The sequence below is a fragment of the Fringilla coelebs genome (assembly GCF_963513975.1).
Source record: "Fringilla coelebs genome assembly, chromosome: 1".
In the NCBI taxonomy this organism is placed as follows: Eukaryota; Metazoa; Chordata; class Aves; order Passeriformes; family Fringillidae; genus Fringilla; species Fringilla coelebs.
In genome coordinates this window covers 106,359,543-106,379,759 of record NC_140028.1, presented here as the reverse complement: position 1 = coordinate 106,379,759, position 20,217 = coordinate 106,359,543, and the positions used below count along the sequence as shown (strand labels likewise).

At 36.6% G+C, this 20,217-nt stretch overlaps 1 protein-coding gene across 2 annotated transcripts in view; it reads left to right on the top strand.

Moving 5' to 3' along the window:
- Nucleotides 1–4,623: 4,623 nt before the first annotated feature.
- SEPTIN7 (septin 7) overlaps nt 4,624–20,217 on the top strand; it is a 63,055-nt gene continuing 47,461 nt past the window's right edge. The window contains exons 1-2 of one of the 2 annotated variants that reach the window (XM_084201769.1): nt 4,624–4,678; nt 7,366–7,468. In XM_084201769.1, coding sequence (XP_084057895.1) covers nt 7,459–7,468 — 10 coding nt within the window. In that variant the 5' untranslated portion in view covers nt 4,624–4,678; nt 7,366–7,458. The remainder of the gene's footprint in view (nt 4,679–7,365; nt 7,469–20,217) is intronic. The other variant, XM_084201770.1, reaches the window with a different exon arrangement.

Here is a 20,217-nt window from a genome sequence, read left to right as displayed (position 1 = left end):
GTCTGTTTGAGGGAATAGAAGTGCTCATTTCCTTTCCATCAGTGCTAGACTTCTGCCATGCAGATTACAGCAGATGTTACTGACCCAGCAAATATTTTTACTTTACTTTGAATAGTGAAAGGACAAATCTGTTCATAGATGCTCAGCTTAAGTTTAACTTTGCAAATATATCTGATCAGTTTCCCTTTTATATTGTTATTTACATACTTTTTTCTTTTGCTATTTGGATTGTTTTTTTGTTAGTTGTTTTTTTAATATGGATTGTGTTTATCTTAAGGGTTTTTGCAGGGAATAAAGTCAATGCTGAGGTATTACATATTATCTTAACAAGTGCTCGTGGATTGTAGAAGCATTATTACACTAAATACTGCTACCTGAAGCCTCTGTTTTAAGAATTCAATAACAAAAACTGTAAGTTGCAAGATGTGCAGTTGTGTCTCTGAGATGTGGGAGGACAAGTTGGGGAGATATCTTACTTGTTTTATGTATGGCCTCTATATTGACAATTCGAAAAAATGCAACGTTAGATAAACTGTAGAAAATTTAAAGAGGTTTTGAAGATGTTGGTAAGGCCTTCTTGCAAGTTTTGGAGGCTTCTCTCTATTGATGTGGAGGCTTCAAATAACTAGCAGTGTTAGAAAGAAGAAAATAAAAAGTTACCATGTCAGGGATAGTGGAGGAAATAGAAGTAAACATTGCTTATAGACCAGTCCTTATGCATAGGACCAGAAACTGTCAAACTGGTCATACTCACAGCATGGTGGTAGGATATTGCATAGAAATACTGTGGCGAAAGGGTTTGCAGAAATTCAGCTCAAAGTTCTAAAATTACAATTTCAATTCTTCAGTCATTGTTAAAACAGGTGCACATTTTTGTGCTTTAGCAGCACTCAGTAAAGTAAATTGTATATTAAGAAAACTTTCCCAACATCTAGTTACCTTACCAAAATTAATTGACACTATAGCAAACGTAAATTTTAGAAAAAAATACTGTGTTCAGAGGGCGCTCCTGGTTCCAGCTGTGTGAAATGTTTGAAGAATGATCAGATTTTCTTTTCATTGTTGATGACAACAAGCATTGCTATCATATGCCAAATGCAGAGGGTATCTGGCCTTTCTAAAATCACTTTGTGTTGTGGTCAGATTTCAACAATTTTTGGGTTTTCTGTGATATTCCTGGGTAATTTTAAAAGCAGTATTTCCTAAGAGGTGACTAGAGGAAACATAAGTACTTCTTTGAGAAGCACTAAAGCCAACTTTGATTGGAAAGGACAGTGACTCCCTGATGTCACACTGCTTTTCTGTTTGGGCTTCTATTTTCTCTCCAGCTGTCTTCATTAATATTTGCTGCTAGTTTGGCAATGTCATAAATCGTCAAAGAGTTTTCACAACATCATACTACAGGCTGTTGGTTCCTACCAGTGCACAGAAGCTGCACTTAGCCATGTTGGGTGTGAGCTGAACTCTCAGGTTACACATCATAGAGGTAAAAAATAGCTTTAGTTCACATCAGCGAGGTAAAAAATGGCTTTAGCTCACCTTGGACTTCTATCTCCTTTTAGTCAGAGGGATAAGGTATGCTCTTTTGTCAGGCACTGGACAGAGGCTCTCATGTTTTGGCCCAGATGGTAATATATGAAGAATGACTTTAAATTTATCATTCCTGAACACAGTCATCCCAGAATAAAGGAGAAGTGTAAATTACAGTGTCTGGGCAAAAACAAAGATGACAGACTTATTTAAAAAGAAACTACTTTTTTTTTAAATATCAGTGATCTTTAGAACTGCTTGGGAAGCCACTGATGCCTTGTTTCTTGTTTCACTCATTTGCATAGTTAGAGCAGTTTGCTCCTGGCTATTAATTCATTGATTCAGATGATGGATCCAAAAACACCAGCTCTGCAGCTGGTTTATGTGGGCTGTGACATTTTGCTTAAGGGAGATGTATATTAAAGCAACATTGAGTACACAGAGTGGATGCACTGAAAGTCATCTAAGGCCAGGTTTATAATTGTATGGCTTGCCTTCATTTGTGCTGAGTTAGATTGGAGATAGCTGACAACTACAAGAAGATGAAAATATTAGAATACTTGATATACAATGATAGGTGGAATGCATCACGGATGAATGTAAAGTGATACACGTGGACTGCTGTGCTGTATGCTCAGTGACAAGCTGTGAACATTTTTTAGAACTCAGGAGTGAGGTCTTATGTACAGTTCACAGTGTCATTAGCTCAGTGCTTGGAAGGATTCAAACAAGTTACATGTTGGGGATTGATAAAAGAATGAGAGAGTAAGAAATAGCACATGATCAGACATTGGAACTGTGTTTTGCCTCTTGGATACTGTGTGTAGCTCTTGCCCTGACTTCCTCAGAAGAGTACAGAGCTAGAGTAGAGTTATGTAAGAGCAGCAGGAGCAATCAGAGACATGAAATGGCTTCTTTTGAATGCAATAGGTTAGATGATTAGGCCTGCTTTCCAATGAAGATACTACCATGTTAACAGGAGGCAATTTTGAAATTATAAAGTCATCCTTTTAACAATGTACAGAGGGAGTCCTTGCTACAGACACTTTTGTGGATGCTGTTTCTGTGGTTATAAGAAGAGTGTGCATGGAAGAGAAATTGGTCAAATGATGTTTAAGTGAAGAAATACCCCATCCTAAATGCTTGTGAGGAGGATCTTTGGTGGCTGTGGAGGTGTTAAGAGAAACACTGCTCTGTTTATTCTGCTGCATGTGCTACCTTAGATGTATGTTTCCGGCCCCTGGTGAAGGCAGGAGCTTTGGTGTGACCCATGTGGCTGTTCTTGCTGGATGACAGGATTTGAAATAGTACTGTTTTTGCCCAGGGAAGGAGGCCCCTCTGTGCACTTGGTGAACTAGTGCTTGATGATGTTATCTTCTTTCACAATTGAAAGTAGTGATGTGCAACATGATACCTGATAGGAATGTAGTACTTAACGTGGTTGATATTAAAATCTTGGAGTACTGGGACTGCTGCAGGAACTGCAGTATTAGTTATATTCCAGCCTGTACAGCTTGCTCCAGTTCTGCTGCATATGCATCTGTCTTCCTCCCAAAAGGGAGCTTCCTTCCAAAACGTCTTGTGCTACCTTTCTGGGAGGCACAGAGAAGGACTGGCATTGATCAGCAGTGCTTTGCTTTTTTGTCCTCTCAGAAGAGTACAGCAGCAGTGTACCCAGTGTGCTGAGCTGGTATGGCTCTGGATGCTGATAGAACATGAAGGGGGCTGTAGAGACAGAAAGCTTATATTGCATTAGGTAGAAAAGCAGAAGGAGACTTCAGTGCCACTTTGAACTGCAGTTTCCATCACAATGTAAAGTTCCTAAAAATAAATTCAGATTCTGGAACTATGGGATTGATTAAAAATTAGATATTAAGGTGAGGGAGCATCTTAACTGCTGGCCTAGAATTTGCTATTAAGATTTTTTTTAACTTACATTTTTTTTAGTATCAATGTATTGAAATACTCAAGCATGGGGGAAGATGTTTAGTGACAAACAGGATCTTTGTGATACAGCTTTTAGTTAAGGTATTGTAAGCGATGAGTTGGAGAACGGTTGTAGACCTCTTGTTGTGCACAGAGTTAGATGTTGAACAGACACTTAGCTTGTGCTCCCTGCTTTGTTCTTTATTTTCTGGCTGTTGAACCATGACAGTTGTGCCCAAGGTTGCAGCAGTGCTCTAATGCTCAGCGTTGCAAATGAAGTGAATTGACACTGTTCACTGAATGTGTAAAGTGACTTAGAAGTCCAGAATCCTTAGAGACATTTGCGGGGATGATGGCTTTGGTCTTTGTACCTTTTCTACACTAAAATAAAGATGCTATGCAGTAGTGTGCTGAAATGAGATCGCATATTCTAGTGAACACCTCAGAAGAAGAAACACACCTGGACCCATTACAGGTTCAGATAGCATATGGCAAACAAAACCATGTTGAATAACTGAAGTAAAAAGAGCTATTGTATAGCTACCTATATTGATCATTAAAGGGCTGAGGTTCATGTAGTATATTACCATGCAATTAGGTTGTCTTATATATAATCCAAACTAAATTAAGGTTACTAACAAAGTCAATTAAGGAAGCCTGCAAGAAAGGTGAAGAGGGATTTTTAACAAGGGTATGAAGTGAGAGGACAAGGGGAAATAGTCTTCAACTGACAGATGATGGGTTCAGATTAGCTATTAGGAAGAAATTCTGTATTGTAAGGGTGGTGAGGCACTGGAACCAATTTTCCAGAGAAGCTGTGGATGCCCCATCCATGGAAGTGTTCAAGGTCAGGTTCGATGGGGCTTAGAGCAAACTGACCTAGTGGAAGGTGTCCATGCCCATGACAGGGGGTTTAGAAGTAGATGTTCCTGAATACCCCTTCCATCCCAAACCATTCTGTAATTCTGCTTAAAATGCTGTGTCCTAAGTATACTAGATGGAAAAATACTGTGAGTTACTTTGATCAAATGTAAGTAACGTTTTCTTCTTTTCTTTTCTTTCTTACACTGCTCCTGTTCCTCTCTCTGGATTGCGGCTGCACCTGCATGGACTTGTTGCTGCAATGGTTTAAATTCATCATTTTACTGGACTACTTCTGGATGTATTCTCTTGATATCTTCAATCATGAAAATGATGAAAATGTGTTGTTTACAAAGTAGCTGTAAGTATTACCTTGATGTAGATGTTTTACAGCTAATGTAGGAATAGAAGCAGCATTAGGATTTTAGTAGATGAACTAAAATTGAGCTTAGGTAGCAGCTGGTTGAAAATCAGGAAGTGATAAAAATTAAGGGGAAGGTATTATAAATAAACATGAGATCTCATTTGGCACCATGTTCAAGATAGTGGAAGTCAACTCTTTTACAAAAAAAAGTACTAAGTTCTTTTAAAAGCTGTTGCGGGAATTAGAAGAAACTCAATTCCTAATTTGTTTTGGTCTCTTTAGAAGTGGCAAATTATGAACAAAGGCAACCATTTAAAAATCAGTATGTTGAATTCTTCAGTTTTAATTGGTGTACCAGAAATCTGAATCTGGCATCCAGCTGCAATTTTTTAAAAGGCTTTTTCCTATTGAGAGCAAGTGCTCACATTAAACACAGCATTAATGCCCACTGTAACATTTCATACATCTTCATCTTTCTGGTTACTACCATTTTTATTATCTAAAATTGTGGGTGTAATATATGTAGACCCACTTAATAAAGCAAACAACCCAAAATTTGCCATCTATTCTTTTTTAGCATTTCATACTCAGTGATCTAGAAGTTCATATGGGTAAAACTGTCTGAAGTGTGGAATTCTTTATGAAGGGGAAGAGAAATAACTTTAGAATTATATGGAAACCCATTCTTTTAAGCTAAAGAATTAGCTAATGAGGGAGTGAGCTGTTTCTGGTAAATATGACACACATTAAAAGGTATGTAGATACTAAAAAATGTGGGCAACTGACAAGTAGAGCTATTAGGAGTGCCTGTGATTAGATATTTCATATCTGGTAGGATGAATAGGTGTTCCACATCCTTAATGGTTATTAAGGACCTGCACTGTTAAGGAGCCCTTTAATATCTTTAACAGCACTGACCTGCATGTCATGTAATATCTGAAACATTGGCTCCAGCTCAGGCTTTCAGACTGTGATAAATTCCATTCCTTACATGCAGTAATAGATTGGAAAATTAAAACAAATATTTGGATTTTTAAATTCCTGTCTGATTTTTAAAATACTTTAAAACCTTTCAGATGAGACTATAGCTGCACCAAAGGCTATATTGAAACAAAGCTTTTTTAAAGAAGTTCCTTGATGACACAACACAAAGATTCCTACAACACAAAGAGCCCTACATTTAGGGAAGTAATAACATTTGTTGCATTTTGAGTATTTAAACTTGAGCCTCTAACTTAGTTTTTGCAATGGTGTAATTTTGTTTGAGATTATTATTTTATTTGCCAAATGGAGAAATCAGTTGGGTGACTTAAAACGGAGAGTCCATTTCTTGACTAGTGCTGTTGGGCTGCCAAGAGGTTAGTCCTTCTTGCATTCAATACTTTAAAGGTGATAGTGGTTTTATATCCTTTAATTAAAGAAATATTTTTAATTTTAAAATTGAGTTTATTACTGCATTGAACTTATTCTGTCAGTTTTAGAAGGAAAAAATTTCAAAATAATTGAGTCAACCACATACAAAACTTGAATGAACCATACTGTGTCCCATACAGAGAAGTTCTGAGCCAAGAGTGCCTGCAGTAAAAAATTTATTTACAAATCATTTTTTAGAATTCCTCTGTTCTCATAAAGGTAATTTTAGGCAGTGGAATTTGAATTTGTAGACAGCATTTCAACTGTGTAGGTATGTACAGCTCTCAAACTCTGAAACTGAGGCAGTACCACCATCAATCACATGGCATCCTCTCAGCTTTGCATGGACATAACTCCTAAAGGCTGAAATCATTACTCCATAACAAGCAGTGCCTTGTGTTGTTTTTAGTAGACAGTTGTCTCAAGGGAGTGTTTTCAGAATCTTTGTAAAATATCTAAATTGTCCAGTCTCATGAGACAATCCTCAGAGCTGCTGCATTAATAAACAAACAGTTGTAGGATTGTGCTGGAAGAGTGGTGTAAAGGTAGCACAGTTGAGCTTTGAAAGATTGCTGGGTCTAGTACAGTGAGGAGGAGGCATTTTAAGCACCTCCAGCAATTTCATTAATGTGGTGAGAAGAAGTAATGGCTAACATCCAGAATTCTTCTCTTGTTTCACAGTAGGCACTATTTTGGGTAAGTTTTTCAGAGTACAAGGCAACTGAAGTTTTGCCTGTATGGAGAATTTATGCAAGGCATGCTGCATTACTGTAAGTCTGGGTTTAACATGAAGGCCTCCAACTGAGTGACACAAAAGCAGCGGTGTCAAGTTGATTCCCATCATGTTGAGGCAGTACCACCATGACTTCAAAGTACAGGAAGGGTGCATCCGTACTGCTGGCCTGTGTTTCAAATGGGCATTGGTGCTAAGTTGATTATGTTTTGATTTGTTTGCACATGCTCACTGTTGTGTTTATATAAACAGGCATAATATGGCAATTGCATTTGCCCAAAATACTCCTAGTATACCTGAGTTTCTGTGCTAGTTTTTTGGCCATCCACTCAAAACCAAATTTTTTGGGTATTTTTTGCTGCAGTTCATTATACTTTCTTGAATGTAGACAGCTTGGGCTGTTGAGAGGTTTGGTAGATAGCACTTTTCTACAAATGTGAAAATTAAGTGAACATTTCAATAAATAAGAAGAATGCAAGCCAATGAAGAAATTACTTGCTTTCCTTTTAACTTTTTTCCTAAATATCTCTTGCTTTAGCAACAGAAGAACCTTGAAGGATATGTGGGGTTTGCAAATCTTCCAAATCAAGTTTACAGAAAGTCTGTGAAGAGAGGATTTGAGTTCACGCTCATGGTAGTAGGTAAGTTTCTTTCTTTGTTTTGAGTGTTGATAGTTAGAAGTATTTTGACATAGTTCTTAAAATCGATGATGGTGATGTAAGCATGTTTTGCATGATCTCAGGAGAAAATATGGATCTTCCCCTGCTGGACTGATAAATTTAGGTTGGTTAAAAAGAACTTGTCTGGTCCACAAGTTAATGAGGAGACAAATAAATGATGAGAACTATGTAGTTCATATGGTCCTAGGAAAACAGTTTGATGTGGATCTGGTCTAAAATGCTACTTGCAAGTATGACTGAAGTAATTTGAACTTGATTGTCATTTGAATAAAAAAGAAATTTTTATGGTTGAGTGCAACACGGCAAACCTTGTATATAACAAGGCAGTAGGATCCTGTCCATCCTGCACTTCTGTGGCCACAAAACTATGCTGCAAAATCAAAGCTTTAATTTAAACAAACCTTTCTAGTTTGTGTGGTTGCAAAGAAAACCAAATGTAAACAGTTTGTTCCCTATGGACTACATTAAATGGGAAATTATTGTTAGTTTGAATGAATAATACCATTCAGAACAGTTCATTTAGGCTTCAATGATGACCCAAATTTGTCATCTTTCCTGCTAGGGAGTCTCATTTCTTTCTTTTTTCTTGCTCTTTTGAGTATTTTATGATAATAGACTGTTAGTAAAGTTGGGTACATTTGTGTGAAATTGATGCTACTGGATATGTGACCTTGTTTTGGCATGCTAATCAGCAAAATAATAATAATTATAGTTTAGAAAGTGTTTCATAATAGCCATCTGTCACTTTGTTATCTAGTTCTATCTTTTGTCATTTGGCTAGCTTGATAGTGCTTTGTTTTGTCATCAACACAATAGATTTCTTGTGCAGGCTTTATATGCATGTAGCATGGAACAGTAATATTAACAGTTAGAAATTAAAGGCAAATTGGTGCAAACTCATTGTATAGGTCATATCTATTTTTCTTTTGATTACAAAAGTGAGCTAGAATTTTAAAACTTGAGGGTTGCTTTTTTCTTTTGGAACTTGATGACAAGTTCCTTTATAATCTAACATCCAAGTCCATAATTATTTAGTACAAAACTGTTAAGTCTAAAGTAAAATTTGGTTTTCTGCTATCTACAGGTAATAAAAAGGAGGAAGGGATGAAACTGTCCTCATAAGTGGTAGATGCAGGGATGTGATACAACTGGAGAAAGTCTGCAAAATTACCTCAATGTTCTCTTGTTTCCCTGTAGTATAGTTTAAAACAGTTGCATTTAGGAAAGTTGTAGAAGATGGAAGAAGAAAAATTGTTCCAAAATTAGATTAAAAATGAGATGTTGACTAGTTTTACTGTTTTTGTACTTATTACTAAGACTTCATTTGTTTGCATTGAAATTTGTGCCACTGTCTGGAAGCTTACTAGGAGAAGTGGCAGTATTTGCCACTAATTCTCTTCTTTTGACCCCCAAGTATAGAAATCAGATACTTGAAAATGAATGTTTAAACAAAATGATAGCTAATCTTTGAGTACTCTGGGGACATTTGGGGAGCTGTAGGGTAGAGAAATTTTGTTTCAAAGTCAAGTGCCTGGTAATTGTATGCCCTAAAAAAATATGTTTGTTTTTAAATATGAAGATGAAATAGTTTGTATATTACTGATCACTTGTGTTGGTAAACACTGTAATGTAATCTGCAAGTAGATTGTTAGGATTGTAATTATTTGTTGCTGTATTCATTCTGTGAGGTAGTGTACTCTAACTTGGTTTGAGATCTTTAGCTGACATAATGATACAAATCTGTAATAGTAAATGGAATTAGCTATAATCTACAAAGTTTAAAAGTTAGAATGTAGTTTTTATCTGTGTATGGTCAGTGCTGGGAAAATAAGAATACTGGTACATGGCTACCTTTTACTGCAGATTGCACAACTACTGGTCTGCTATCACTTCTCCATTTGGAAGTAGTCAGTGTGTTAGCCATTTGTTCTGAGAGGCAAAAAGAAAAATAATGCTTGTGGTTGGTAAACAGGTACAACAAAGCAAACCAATGATATTTGGGATCTGGGAATCTGTGTCCAGCTATTTTCAGGTGTCCATGAGGTTTGATATCACAGCTAATGCATTTGTATAGAAACTGTTTTCCTGTTGTACATCTAGTCTGGAATTATCAGTTAAACTTAATAGATGTGCATGGTGTTATATCTGGCTTTTTTGTTTTTAGAACGTGTAGTATGAAAATTGACCAGAGCACTGTTTGGGGGGAGTTTGCCAGTATGCTTGTACTATTGTGTGTGTTTCTACTGCTGTACAAACAGTTCTGTTTTCAGTTTAACTGTGTAAGATTTTTGTGACTGACCGAGTAGTAAGTACAGCATCAAACAGATCTGATGTTTCCAGTAAGAATTTTTGCAGGGAAGTAGATTAATTTTGTAGAACATTTCCTGTGCCTAAAGCATGAATGTGAGTACATAAAGTGCACATTTCCCCCGTTATTGTCATTGCCCTGGCATGATGGAGCTGCCCATAGCAGTGTGTGGTGGCTTCCTGCTCTTCCTTGTGCCAGTGAAGTTGGACAGTGGGCTTTTAAATGTGGGCATTCATAAGGCCAGGTAGTTGTTGAATAGCCTAAAGAATGGTTTCTGGAGCAGGTTTTCTCCTCCTGAGCTAAGTTGGTTGGTGGCATTGCTTTGGACCCTTGTGGACAGTTTTCTGTTTGTAACTTGCTCTTTTGAGTCAGGATTTGGTAGGATTGATGTATCTGAGGCTTGTAATGTTAGTGAGAAAAGTATAATTGCTGATTTCTAGATGTTATGGTGTTTACATTAAATATAACTAATGGGTGAAGTGATTATGAACTACACACATACAAGTATAAAGAGAGGATGTCAAAATACCTTTTCTATATCAAATGTTTTAAGAATCATTGAAAAGTAAACCTTAATAGAAGCTGGTATTACTCTGTAATATTTAGCCATAATAGACATTTCAACATTTCTATCTCTTTCTTTTCTCTAAATTGTATTGATTCTTTTGTTAGTGTTTATAAAGTTTTCTTGAGAAACTGAAGACTGAGATAACCCTTTGTTTTCCTTATTAATCAGTTTTCATTTATTTGTCTTTCATCTTCATGAGACAGTTTCATATTAGTTATATTCTCAAAGGCTAAGCAGTAGATTTCATCATGCTGCTTCTGCAACAAGTTGGTTTTTCAGAATAAAAACTCACAAGCACCTCCTCTGAGGATTTGACATAAAGTGAGCAGAAATACACATTTAACAGAGGTCCGTTCTTGATGCTTTCAAAGACATTTAAGCAACTGATTTTACATCTGAAGCTTTAAAGCTCAGCAGTGGAAAAAATGTCAAGTTTGCCTTGGTAGCCTGCTTCCTTCATAATCTTGTGTAATCTCTTCAAGTATAAGACATTTGTTGAAACGCTTGAGAACCCGACATAAATATTTAGTCTGTCTGAAATCCAAAGAGTATTCTCTGTATTTATCTGCTGTATGGGTTTTTTGGAGGAAAGTACATGTTTTAATCAGATGCTTAAGAAAAGAAAACTTCCAAAAGTAATACCACTGTGGTTAGTAACTCACAATTAAACAAAGTCTTAATTGTGGAATTGTAGTTCTGTCTGTTTGTTAATATAATTACACTTGCTTAAGTAGTGGGTGTGTGTTTTTGCTTTAGTGTGTATGAGGTGTGGAAAAAATAGTTATTTTTCAGTGTGTCTTACTTCTAAACTGACTCAGGAAATCCCTCTTTTGTTGTTGTATTGAAATGACGCTGGTAACAGGATTTGAACCAACACCCAAGTAGATGCAAAGTCATAATTCCTAAAGATTCCTTTCTCCTATAGACCTTATGTACTTAAGAACATGTATTTGTGGTGATTTTTCCTAGAGCTGTGTATTTCAAAGTGTTCAGTCTTCATGAGTTGCATTAGAAGTTGGACTTTTCAAGTTTGGGGCTTTTTTAAAGTCGTCTGATTTCCAAAGTACAGAACACTTATAGCTGAGTGGTTTCCACAGGACTCTCTATGCAGTTCCTAGTTCTTGAGCAACTGTTTGGTAGCTGTGACTTTGTAAGCTGTTTTGAAACCTCTCCCATAGTAAATTGCCTGTTTTGTTTCCAAATTGTTCCTTTAGCCTTGTAGATCACCTGTGGATTACAACTGGAAGGAAAATGCCATGCAATATTGTTGGAGTCCTTCATTTGTAATTATATGCACACTCAAGGGGTTTGGTTTAAACATGGTTTTTTGGCATGGATGCAAAGAAAAGGATTGTATTTTGCAAGACTTGAGGTTACATTAAAGAAGTAGCACACCCTGCTTTTAAAATGCTTTTATTGTTCACTGCAGAAAGCTTGGACCGGTTTAGTACTTTTATCTTCTGGTGATGGATCGTGTTCTGATTAGAATTACCCCCTTCACTTGCTCCCTTTCTGAAGCAATTTATTTATCAAACCAACCACTAGTAGTAAGATACTGAGCTACTCACAGATACTTATTCTTTACTTGATGTCAATTTTAATGCCAAGAACAAAATAATTTATCACAGGATAGAAAGAATAATTAAATGAAAAGTAACCTGTGTGTGGGCAGTACAATTAAGTAGGAAGAGTTTTGGGATATTGCCAGTTCTTGTTGATCTACCGTGATTTGAAATGCTCCTAGTTAAGGTTTCAGTCATGTCTCTACCACAGTATCTGAGTAGGTGTTTGGCCTTTGGTGTGACCTTCATTACCTGGCTGGTGAGGATCCTGCACTGCCATTGCTGAGTGTGCAGTGCCTTGTGCATAGAGTCAGGACCGTACAGGACTGGAATAGATTCCTCTTCTTTTTACAAAGAAGGAGCATGTGATGGAAAAGAACTAGCAAGATTTCTTGCAGGTATCCTGCCTCCATTCCCCTGTAAGTTCCTTTCTTCAGAATACCTGAATTCCTCTAGTTCTCTCATCCTCTGAAAACTGCCCTGTGTGCCATTGGACTGTGGCACCTTTTGGGGTACTTGTGTGGTGACTGTCTGTATGGCACAGCTTGTGCCAGTGGGCTAGGGCTGGGTTAGACAGCACTCTTCCAATTCTCAGGGGACTTTTTCTATAATGAGATGTTGAAGTCTGGGTTCAAGTGTTGTGGTATAACAAAAATAGATCTTTTAGAAAAATAGATAAAAAATAAAGTTGCAGGGATTCTATTCACAGGATTATGAGGTTTCCCTGAAGTATACATATAGAAGAGGTTGTTTTTAAGGTTACAGAATTCTTGAAAGAAGTAATTTATTGTATTCCACTGATGATGCCTACAAAGTATAAAAATTGATGGCTGAATATGTTAACATGTACCTGATAGGGATGCCAAAGCAAAATAGGTTGAATGTAGGAGAATTGCCAGAGGTAAAACCAAAGGAAATTGGAAATTGGTGGAACTCAGAATGGAGACAGTGTACGCCCACAGATGACATGTTCCTCTGGAGTAATCTCTGTTTTGGAGTAATGCCTCATCAGTTGCCTGTTACTCCTTTTTGTGGAAATAGGTGAATAAGCATTTTTTGAGAGGGTAGAATAGATGAATTTTGAAAATCTTTAATGAAGAAGTGTCTCTCCAAGATGTGAAAGATCAGCAGCTTAACAGTGAGTTGACTGTCCTGCATGATTTTCCAGTAAGTTACTTTCAAATGGGAGCTTGAAGTACATATTCATGTGAGTACTTGGCTTCAGTTAGAAAATCTTCTCTCACTCTTTTTGTTGGTTTATGGATGGATTTTTTCTTATTTTTTCCCCTCCTCTTTCTTTTGTAATGCATTGAACTACAGCTGGCAACATACTTGCTGCTTTTGCCTGTTTTGTAGTGTTTTGCTGTTTCTTTTTTCTATTGCTGGGAAAAGAAACCAGCACAAAATGTACAACCCAATGGAAAAGAGAAACTTTTTACAGTGGGTTGTTGAAACTTACTGTCAAGGAAATTCAGTTAATCTACCTACTTAAGCTTATCTAGAAACCATAGCTTTTCAAGTACTTTCACAGATTGCTTATAGCATAGTGGCTTTTAATTACTCAATAGGAAAAAAAAATCTTAATTTTTGTTAAGCTCATTTTAAACATTTTCCTCTCTGTGCAGTAGCTTAAAGGTTCTAATGAACAGAACAGTTGGCATTTAATAGGATTGGTCTTCATTTCTCATTTTTTAATTGTTTGCAATTACAACATTAATTGGAATTGTAGTGCTTACTGGATAACTTCTAAAGAGCCTTTGGATTTTTGTTTTCTTATTAAGTGTTTGGATGCAAAGCTTCTTGAGTAGATTATATGAAAGCCAACTCCAGTAAGGCACTTTTTATTGGATGCTTGCTGTTACATGACTCAAGTTCTGACAACTAACCTTAGTTACCAAGTATTAGTATATTAAAACATTACTTGGAAAAATAAAGGAAATGTTTTTGCAAAGCTTTGATGATTGCAAGTGTAAGTGACCTGTTTCTCATGTGGCAGCATTTTGGTCAGATCCTAATTTATCTATTAACATTCTTTGTTTACTGGCAAAGTTTTTTATGGGAAGAGACCTATATTTCCAAGTGTGTTGTTGTGACCCATAATTTGGCAGAAATATGCTTGTAATCTAAATGGCTTTTATTTTTTTAAAACGAGTGATGATTCTGTTGCAAACAATTTTTTTTTCTATTCCATAAATTTTTTTTTTTGTCAGTCTCATAACAAATACTGTGAAGTATTTTACAGGATCTCTAATAGATGAATTCAGGAAATTTCATAAAGAACATCTAATGAGAGACTGTGCTCTGCATCGTGTAGGTGTCATTTTCACTTTTGAAGCTTTGTGGATTTTTTTGGTGGTTCCCTGCATAATCAATCCTGTCACAGTACTAGCTGCCTTCAGGCTATCTTTGCTGTATTCCTAACTGCATAAAATTTTTTTCTTTTTTTTTTTCTTCTCCTACCTTACCATTTTTGTTTTTTGTTTTATTTCTAAATAAAAGTGTGCTTGCTGATTTTACATATCGACACATGCACACAAACGCACTGTTTTTTTGATTTTTGATAAGCTGATACTTAGTTTTTTGTAATAAGCTTGTTTGTTATGGTGAAATCAGCATTTGAATCTGGTCCTTGTTCCTGTTGGTGACAGGTTTGTAGGTCACAATTTAGCCGCAATGAATGTGTCTGGCATTTTGGTATTAGAATAAGGATAATTAGTAATGTGTGAACTTGAACACATCTTCAAGAAGGTACCAAACTAGTGGATGATTTATTTCTTAAATTGATTATCAGGTGGCCAACACTTATTTTGATGCTACTCAACAGAGCATCCTGAGCTGTCCCATGCATGGGCAGGGTGTGAACTAAATGTTGCACATCTTGTAAGCAGTGAGCTGTTAGAAGTCACGTTAATTCTGTTTCTAGTTCCTAGTCCAGGACAATCAGTTGACACCATACTGCAGCAGTGGTTTTTGAAGCCATCATTGCTACAAGCCCAGAGTGAGATTCAAAATAGGAGTCAGTTTTTTGTACAGGTAAATATGCAGTATGAATTTAAAACCGCTTCTCATTCTTTTTGGCTGAAAATGTTAGTCTTGCCTGCTGTATCAGGAAATGCTGACAACTTTTTCAAGGCATAGGTTCATTTAGTAACCAAAGTGATATTCTTGGATGAAGTATTTGTGGTCTAAATATCCAGTTGTAGTAAAGCCTATGTGACCTATTAAATGTGATTCAATGTGATTGTTTTCCCTCTGGCTGACTTTGCAGCAGTCACTTCAGATCTTTCTTGTAAATCCATTTGAAACAGTTTTTCTTCCTTTTCCAGTTTTTTTCTTTATGTAGTATGGCCGTTATATGCAACTGTTCCATTTTGGGTTTGGGATATTTTTCTGTTGAGGTTCTGAGCACATTTATTGATAAATGAGAGTTTATACCATACTCTTGTCTTGAATTTCTCTTTTTAAATAGAATGAGCATCTTCTAATATTTTTTCTCACTTCTTATGGTGTATCTGATGTTATTTTCCAGTAATTTTTACCATAATACAATACTTAAGGTGGACTATTTAGATTTATCAGTGGCTGGAGCGGAGAAAGGCTGCTGAAGCTCACTGTTTAATCAAATTACTTTTTCTGTTTGAGTTCTTGTCATCCTTGACTTTCATCCTGATTTTTCTCTATAGGTAGTTTACCAAGAGCACAAATTTGAGAACTCTTACCCTCTATCTTGGAATAGTGCTAGTTTTCTGTCAGTGTTGATTTAAGCTATGTTAAGTTTGTAATGCCATTTGATATAGTTCCTTCCCTCTGTTAAACTTGAAGTGAAAGTGGTTTTTTGAGGGTCCTGGTTTCCTAATTTCACAGTCACTTCTAGTTTTTTATCTTTGAAACTTTGGTTTTGGTCATAGATGGAACCTTAAGCCAGACTTGTGCTGATGTCCTCAGACTGGAACCACGTGTCTGTCAAAGTTAATGCAAAGTACATAATTCTGGTTCTTCTCATGAAGCTTCTCCTTTGAAGGCTAAACAGATGTGTTTCATGGGGCAGACGCTTTCTCAGAAGGGCAAAAATGGTCTGTGATTCGAGGGGATTAAGGTCACTTCTGTGGAGTGAGAAGCAATGCAGTGGAAGGACACAGATAAATGTGGGCTGGATAAAAACATCGTGTCAGTTCTAACAGCATCTGGCTACACTGTTTTACTGCTTGGGATGTGTGAAGTTGTGTTGCTTTCTGTATAAAGTGACAGCTTGTGTTTTTGAAAATAATCTGGAGCATTCCCAGGTGACATCTCAAACTGCAAGCAGCAGTGCCTTTTAAAATCGTAGTCTGAGGTCATTATATGTTGAATTTTGAATTCATGGGCAAATCCAGAATCATGGGTCCGTTTTCTGTTGCTCAGATAGTGAAAAAATAGTAATTCAGTGGTCTGAAGTGGAAAGAAGTTGTTGGATGATTGTGGAACATTTTTCAGTACAGGATCATGAGCATTGTGTTAAACTGAACAACTGTGAAGCAAACCACTGCTGAAGTATATAATTATCAGATAAGCAGTTGCTGATGCTTGATCAGCTCAAATGGCATGGAGTAACAAAGGGCATTCACTGCACACTTCCCCTGGTTGTTCTTGCCTTCATGCACATTGCCTGTGTCATCTGTCTTTCAAAATAGAAATATTATGTGTTGTATTCACAAGTATGATAGGGAGCAATCTCAGAAATATTCCAAGTTTGGCTTATGAACGATATGAGTGGTTCACCTGGGATGTAATAATCTGGTAAAGAGCTGGTTGATATTTCATCTGTAACTATCTCCTTGCACCCTGTGATGTAAATGTGTAAAACATTTACTTTCTCTCTGTGTTAAACTGTGATCCATTAATTTGCCTTCACATCTACATGACTCCTGTGATGACAAGATATTGTTGAAGTTTGTCCCACGCTGCAGAGTTTTAAAGGGAGCTGTAGGTTTTCTGAGAGGCAACTTCTTTGTCTCAAAAGTCAGCAATTCTCTTTTACCATCTGTTCTTCCTTGGTTTGATGGATGGAGACAGTTTATTGTCAGTTTCCGGTTATTTTTTGCTCTGCTGTTTTCCTTATTAGCTATTTTCATCTGACATTGATGAAGATTATTTGGTTTGTTTTCTTTTTCCTATCCAAGAAAATGCCTTGCGTGACGTTGGCACAGTCTGTCAAAGAAGCCTTTGAGCAATTAATGTTATATCCTGCAGTAAAAATACCCTCTCTTCATGTAGGACTGAATAACAAAAATAACACAAGGGGATTTTTAAGGACCTGAAGATGAGTTTTCTTGGCTCTGGGATGAAATGTGATGGTTAGCTTTGCTTGATAGGTTAGCAACATAAAGTAATGTTCAAGTTTATTGTAACTACTTTTAAGGGGATGTCCCTTCTGAACATTTTGGTCACTGGATTCTAACCTTGTATCTCCAGACTTCTGGGCAAAACCTTGGGGAATGTAAAAACCTTTTTGATGTTTGCACAGGTTTATGACTAACCATTCTTCAGTGCTCTCAGCAATGGTAGTTATGAAAAGAAATCATATAATCTCTTTATATAGGTCCAGTGTATGACACTCCCAGCTCTGAAAAAGCTGAGGTAACCTTATTAGTATGAATCTTCCAGTGCAGAAGAAAGTAGCTTTAAAATCACAGCCACCTTGTTTCCATGTATTCTGATGCCTGTGAGGGAACTGGTGCAGAGGTTGGTTTGAAAAGGATAAAAGAAGCCACTTGTCCCACATCCCACCTATGTTACATGGCAACATTTGTGATGCATTGGTTAACTTGAGTGAAACTCCAGCCAAGTCAAATCTTGAAGAGCCTGATCTTAGTTGCTCTGTCAAAACTGCTCCTATATGTAGGTTACTGTATCAATAAAAATAGCATTTTACTTTTGCTTCTTCTGTAAAGTTGTGCCGGAATTTTTCAATTTTTGTTCTATTACTCTCTTAGAGTAAGTAAAATTTTTATTTGAATTCTTATTTCAAGGATATATATGTCTCCTGTTTCTTTCTGAGTAACTGAAATTAAAAAACTAAACCAATTACCACTGCAGGGCAATGTCTTCTGTCAATGATTTTGCAATACCCACTTCTGCTTCACTGCAGGTAGAGCTTAATCCAATAATGCATGGTGCTTACTAATCCACTTAATAGACTAACACTGTCTAGTGGTAAAAAACTGAATCCATGTTCTTAAGAAGAAAAGCATGCTGTGTTTCTGAAATACTGTTCTTGGTCTGTACAATTTGATGCTTTTAGCTGCTGTTGTTTAATAGTGAAGTCATTCTATGATCAGATACTTTTTAGTGACTGAATGCAGAGAAATCAGTTGAGACCTGGATGATTGGGTCAGATTTTACCTTTAAATATTTGTCAAATTGAAACAGTTTGGCTTGAATTATCACAGCTATTTCAGTCTACAATAAGTAAAAGAATGTGATTTTTATATACTATTTGGCTGTGGTTTGAAATGAGGATAGTGTCCAGATTTTTGACCGTGAATTTATCTGCTGTGGTTGATTTATGTCAAATGGCAAGCATTCAGATAGCTGAATAAAATAGAAGTGACTCAGAGGAAGTATTTTATGAGCTTTGCAGATACTTGGACGGTTTGAGGTTCTACTCAAAAACAGCTTCTACTTTAAGTAACAGTAAATGCATTTATCCTACAACTAGTTGCATAACATTTTTATATATCTGTCTAATTAGAAAGGAGTTGAGATCTGCCATTCAAGGCAGCAGCTGTGCCATGTAATCGATAGACAAACTTCTAGGCATTGTGTGTGTATGTATATATATATTTATTCTTGTTCCCTATTTTGGCACTCATATGAAGTTTTCTATTTGGTCTTTTTTCTATAAATAAACTTCATTTATAAGAACTAATTTGCTTTTAGGGCGCAGTGTAGAGTGCTGTAATTGTATTTCTAGTGCCTATTAAATGGTGTTGAGTGACTGACTAAGACCAGGCAAAGATACAGACAGCAGGATAAGTAGGAAATCAGAAAGAGGATCATCATAATGACAGCAGCTGAAATCATATCATGGTACTAATTTGGAGAAAACAGCTCTCTGTAGAGATGGATAAAGAGGTCTCCAGTTTCATGCCTCCTGCAGCTTCTTGACTCTTCATCTATAGAGCTCTTTTAAAAGGCTTCAAAATAGCCCTCCTGCAAATAAATGTTAAGCAGCCATTTTGTGCTTGAAGTTTGTGCCTTGCTGAAGTCCATGCCTTTGGTTTTTGAGAAACAAATTTTGAATTTAATAGTGTGTGGGCCTGGCTGTTGATAGTTTCTTGTTTACTATTTAAAACTTTTCAAAAACACATGCTGTGAAGAGGTCAAAATAAAGATTACTGTCAACTAGTGCAATGAACTTTGGGAGGTAAGTGATATTTCAAGGAAGCACCACTGTTTGCTTGCATGCCTTTTTACAGAATCATGGAATAATTTGTTTGGATGGAATCTCTCAAAAGTCATCTGGTCCAACCACTGTTCAAGGCACTTTCATGTGGTTTCTCTTGAACATCTGCTTTTGTCCTCTCTCAGGAGGAGGATGCTAGATTGGATAAAATAAGCACAGTCTGATTTTGGAGTCACACTTGATGATAGTGGTCTGGTGTCAGTTGCCTTCTTGAACTTGTGGTGAAGTGTAGGCTCTCTAGTCTGATTATTAATTACTAATTACTTGACAAATATTTCTGTCAAATCAGTTTAAGGACTCAGTAGTCCAAGCCTTTCTAGAGACAGCATTGTCATGTAGAGATTCATCATATGGATGAGATGCTGCAAAGGTATCTTTGCCATTCAGCTTTGTCATTTTACCATTGAGGTGGTTTGTTTTGGCTCAAAAAAGGCTGAACTGCAAAAATGCTTTTATACCATTTCAACCAGAAGCAGAGCTCAGGAAGATGGAAGATGTTGATAGTTTGACAGGACTCTGAAGTCTTTGTGAGTCTAATACATTTTAGAGTTGGTCTGTGGTTAAATTTCTGTCCTGACATGCGTTGCAGTTGCTAATCAGGTGAAGTTAGGCCACTCAAAGTGTCGGGTTAATGAGAAAGTGAAAATATTCTCCCGAAAAGTAGATTTTTTTTAGCCAAAGATGAACTTGAGTTGCCTCAAAATAGATGAAAATTAATAGGAATTAGCATTTGATTAAGTGGCGTAAAATGTCAGTTCTTATTTGAATTACACTAATTTGAATATGCAGGTTATAAAGATCTTTCTAATAAACTGCTTTAACTGTAGC